At 44.1% G+C, this 5,000-nt stretch overlaps 1 protein-coding gene across 2 annotated transcripts in view; it reads right to left on the reverse strand.

Moving 5' to 3' along the window:
- vangl1 (VANGL planar cell polarity protein 1) overlaps positions 1-5,000 on the reverse strand; it is a 117,226-nt gene that overhangs the window by 21,125 nt on the left and 91,101 nt on the right. For both annotated transcript variants that reach the window (XM_076263117.1, XM_076263116.1), the window contains exon 6: positions 2,328-2,503. In XM_076263117.1, coding sequence (XP_076119232.1) covers positions 2,328-2,503 — 176 coding nt within the window. The remainder of the gene's footprint in view (positions 1-2,327; positions 2,504-5,000) is intronic.

A 5,000-nucleotide genomic window follows, 5' to 3' on the forward strand; every position in this document is an offset into this window, starting at 1 on the left:
TGTGTGTGTGTGTCTGTGCGCACATATGAGTGTGTGTGTGTGTGTGTGCTGTAAGTATAGATATTTGTGTGGGTCCTTCGGATAAAAGTTTCTGCTGAATGACTGATTGTAAATATGCATGAATAGATTGTGTGAGTGTGGAAGCCTTTCACTCTTCACTTGTGTGAGTGTTTCTCTCTTTCTGTCACACTGTGTGTGTGTGTGTGTATGTGTGTGTTCGCTGCATGTAGTTAGTGGAAGTCTTTCACCCTTCATTTTAACCTTCTGCTCATCCACTTCTGTTCTGCCATGTTTGACACAAACAGGTCTTGTTCTACATGACAGATCTCTCATGTTTTCCGCCCTACTGGTTTCTCTTGGCTACACACACACACACACACACACACTCATATGCGCGCACACACACACACACACACACACACACACAAGCACATACACACACACACACACACATTCACGCATGCACACATCACCACTCCTGTCAGGTTCCCCAGCCTGATCCTGCCAGTGTGTGTGTGTGTGTGTGTGTGTGTGAGAGAGAGAGAGCTGACCTGTTTGAACTCGTCTGGTTTCGGAGCAGCAGGAGGTTGCTTATTTATTTATTTGATTTTCGTTTGATTCGTGTTCATGGGTGTCCTCATGCATAATGCCTATGGCATGCACATATAAAACAAAGGTGCCACTTTCTTGTTTGTCTCTGAGTGAGTAGTGTGTGGTGTGTGTGTGTGTGTGTGTGTGTGTGTGTGTGTGTGTGGCAAAGAGAGAGATAAAGATAGAAAGACATAAATCTTATTTTCCTTCTTTTGTAAGCTATCGTCGTCATCTATACTTTACTTTAACCTAACCTTTACTTTAATACTTTAACCTAACCTTTACTTTAATACTTTAACCTAACCTTTACTTTAATACTTTAACCTAACCTTTACTTTAATACTTTAACCTAATAGATAAAGAAAGAGAGCATTTCAAACAATATCCTGTTATATCCCTCTTCTGTGAAACCATTGATAACACCAGGTACCCCCCCACCACCCACACACACACACACACACACACACAAACCCTGCTACTAGCTCCTCCGCTTTGCTTTGGCATCAGCAGGGGTAGACTCTGGCTTGTCCTTACATGCCTGAGCTGATGATCTGTTTATGTTAGAAATAGAGCAGCTACTAAATATATATCTCACACACACACACACACACACACACACACACACAAGCGATCTCCCATTAAACTCAAATGAGTTTTATTGTCATGGTTACACTAGCTATGTTTTGCCACAGCACTTCTGATTATACACGAGAGAAAGAAAACAGAACAGAGGAATGTCTCTCTTTTCTCTCCATCACTCTATCAGTCTCCCACCTACAGCAGGCTACTCACCTACTGTTCTCATCTCACACCAGTTTCATTTCCCACAATGCATCGCTTCTCAACCGTGTGACCTGTGCCTGCAACCTTTCTCAAACCCACCAGCAGAAGTGCAGTATCGGTGAGCTCTCACAGTCTCAAGCAACTCTCCACCAATACTCTCTTCATACCTGAACCTCTTCTTGCATGTTTCACCTGTTTGTGTCTAAACTAACTCGTACGACATTATGCATCAGTAGCAGGAACTCAGATGATGTGTAATATTGTGTTTCTGGTACAGCTGACAGACTATTGATTTGCCTAAGGTGTTCACCAGGTGTGCACTGAACCAGACCCAACTCTACCTGAATCACACAGGATTCTATCTCAATGCTATTGGAGCTGATCTAATTGGATCTGATGTTACAGTACCTGTTCCCATAAGCTGAAGTCAAGGTGGATTCTTGCTGGTACACCTCACCCATTCACGTGTCAGCCTGGAAAGAACCTGTTCGCACTCTACCTTAGGTGGTCATATTGTAGAGGACCTGCTCTCATTCCACATTAGCTAACTGCAGGTGTTCTCATGCCAACTGAATGTCATGTTGCATTCCACCTGAGTTGATCATGTTCATGATCATTTCTGTGTGTGTGTGTGTGTGTGTGTGTGTGTGTGTGTGTGTGTGTGTGTGTGTGTGTGTGTGTGTGTGTGTGTGTGTGTGTGTGTGTGTGTGCTTGTGTGTGTGTGTGTGTATGTGTGCTTGTGTGTGTTGTGTGCACATGGGTATGTGTGTGTGTGTGTGTGTGTGTGTGTGTGTGTTGTGTGTGTGTGTGTGTGTGTGTGTGTGTGTGTGTGTGTGTGTGTGTGTGTGTGTGTGTGTGTGTGTGTGTGTGTGTGTGTTTTGTGTGTGTGTGTGTGTGTGTGTGTGTGTGTGTGTGTGTGTGTGTGTGTGTGTGTGCTCGTGTGTGTGTGTCACCTGAGCTGTCCCAGGTTGTAGTGGCGTGTCTCCCCGTCGGTGTTGCGCGTCACACACACACAGAAGCAGGGCTGCAGCTGCCTGAGCTCCAGCAGCACGATGGCCAGGTAGTGGATGAAGAGCAGAGCGTCCACCAGGGACACCGCATACTGCACTATACCCTGGTAGTTCTCATCCTGCAACACACACACACACAGGATTAATATACACACACCGCATACTGCACTATACCCTGGTAGTTCTCATCCTGCAACACACACACACACACACACACACACACACACACACACACACAGGATTAATATACACACACCGCATACTGCACTATACCCTGGTAGTTCTCATCCTGCAACACACACACACACACACACACACACACACACACACACAGGATTAATATACACACACCGCATACTGCACTATACCCTGGTAGTTCTCATCCTGCAACACACACACACACACACACACACACACACACACACACAGGATTAATATACACACACCGCATACTGCACTATACCCTGGTAGTTCTCATCCTGCAACACACACACACACACACACACACACACACACACACACACAGGATTAATATACACACACCGCATACTGCACTATACCCTGGTAGTTCTCATCCTGCAACACACACACACACACACACACACACACACACACACACACACACACAGGATTAATATACACACACCGCATACTGCACTATACCCTGGTAGTTCTCATCCTGCAACACACACACACACACACACACACACACACACACACACACACACAGGATTAATATACACACACCGCATACTGCACTATACCCTGGTAGTTCACCTCCGTGAAGCTGGCCCCCCATGTTACTCAAAAATGATTAAAAGCACTGCTATTCGTTTGTGCTACGTTTGTGCCGGTTTGTGCCGTAAAAATTATCGTTTGTGCTGTTAAGGGTTTTAAGTAATTAAACTTTACATTTTTCTGACCAGTGACGTCACTCAGCCCCCCATACTTGTCCAAATTTCCCCAAAATAGTCTCAATCGTTTGTGCTACGTTTGTGCTCGTTTGTGCCGTTAAAAGTAACATTTGTGCTACTATGTTTTTTAAGATATTCCACGTTATTTGTTACACGTGTGACGTCACTCAGCCCCCCATCAATGTCGAAATCTTTCCAAAATGGTCTCAATCGTTTGTGCTAGGTTTGTGCTGATTTGTGCCGTTAAAATAAACATTTGTGCTACTATGTTATTATGGTTTATTTATTACTCGCGTGACGTCACCAGCCCCTCGTCAATGTCCAAAACTCACCAAAATTGTCTCAATCGTTTGTGCTATGTTTGTGCTGATTTGTGCCGTTAAAAATAACATTTGTGTAGCTATGTTTTTAAAGTTATCACGCTTTGTTACAGGTGTGACGTCATCCAGCCCCTTATCAGTGTCCAAATCTCCTCAAAATAGTTGTGATGGCTTTGGCTACGTGCGTGTTGATTTGTGCCATTTAAAGAAACGTGTGTGTACTATGCAGAAGTTGCTCAGCAGTTGTAGCGTATGCTAGACATCACCCAGCAGCACCCCCCCCCCCCCCTTCATCAATGACCAATCGTAGTCCTAATCATTTGTGCTGATTGCGCTGTTAAAAAAAGAAACAAAAGGAAAAAAGAAACATTTGTGTTGTTTACAAAGCTATATCGTGCTGACCTTAACCGAGAAAAGAAAAGACGTGCTACTATTTACGTGGCTGTTTGTGCTGCCAAAGGTTCTATAGTAGCCTACACCAGCTGCTTGTGCATAACGTCAGAATTACTGCAACCACTACCAGAATAAACCTGCAGGCCATTACTCAGCTGTGGAGAAACACCACTCCATTCTCCGGCCAGTAGCGTCTGCAGGTGTGCACAGCAGTGTGCGTAGGCCTACTATCACGCAGCTACGGAGTGGGCTACGAGAGACTTACGAGAGATAATTTCCCCTGTGTGTGTATATTCACTCCAAGTTGGCCTACTATAACTCATCACTGCACTGTAGCCTATATTCTCTAAGATAAACAAATGTATTCTTCAATAATTGTATGCATCAGAATTACAGTGGATTGTGCACACAAGCAGCACTTAGGCTTTGTTGCTGACCCAAGTCTCCAAGGCCACCGTGGATATATGAAACTTTGCAAACAGCAAAGGAAGGAGGCAGCAAAGCTAGGAGTTATTTTAGATGGACAAGAAGGTAGGCTAAATTGGTATGTTTGTCAAAATAATGTTTAAACATTAAAGTCATACGACAGTAGGCTATACTAAAACTAAAGGTACATTTGTAGCCTTTTTAGCACTTTATAAAGTTGACTAAATTATTAGGCTACTCTTTAGCTATAAACCTAAGAAACAGCTTCCTTGCACTTGTGTTTTCTGCTCAGATCAGGAGAAACATTTGGTAGGCTACAGTTTGGGACGATTTGGCCAGTGTGTGTGAGACTGATGTCATGCGCATAGCAGATAGAACTTGGTAGGCTAATGTAAAAATATAGTTACAGAAAACACATTGATGGGCTGGGCATCACGTGTAATAAACATAGGAGAAATGTCGGCGCAATCAGCACAAACGATTGGGTAGGCTATAGGCCTAGGTTTGGACATTGATGGAGGGGCTGGGTGATGAGCTAGGCTACAATTGCTGGACAAGGCCGC

This window comes from Alosa pseudoharengus, unplaced genomic scaffold, assembly GCF_046254945.1.
Source record: "Alosa pseudoharengus isolate Yale_2024_CS ecotype anadromous, Long Island Sound unplaced genomic scaffold, YU_APseudo_1.1 YU_APseudo_1.1_scf_3, whole genome shotgun sequence".
Classification (NCBI taxonomy): Eukaryota; Metazoa; Chordata; class Actinopteri; order Clupeiformes; family Clupeidae; genus Alosa; species Alosa pseudoharengus.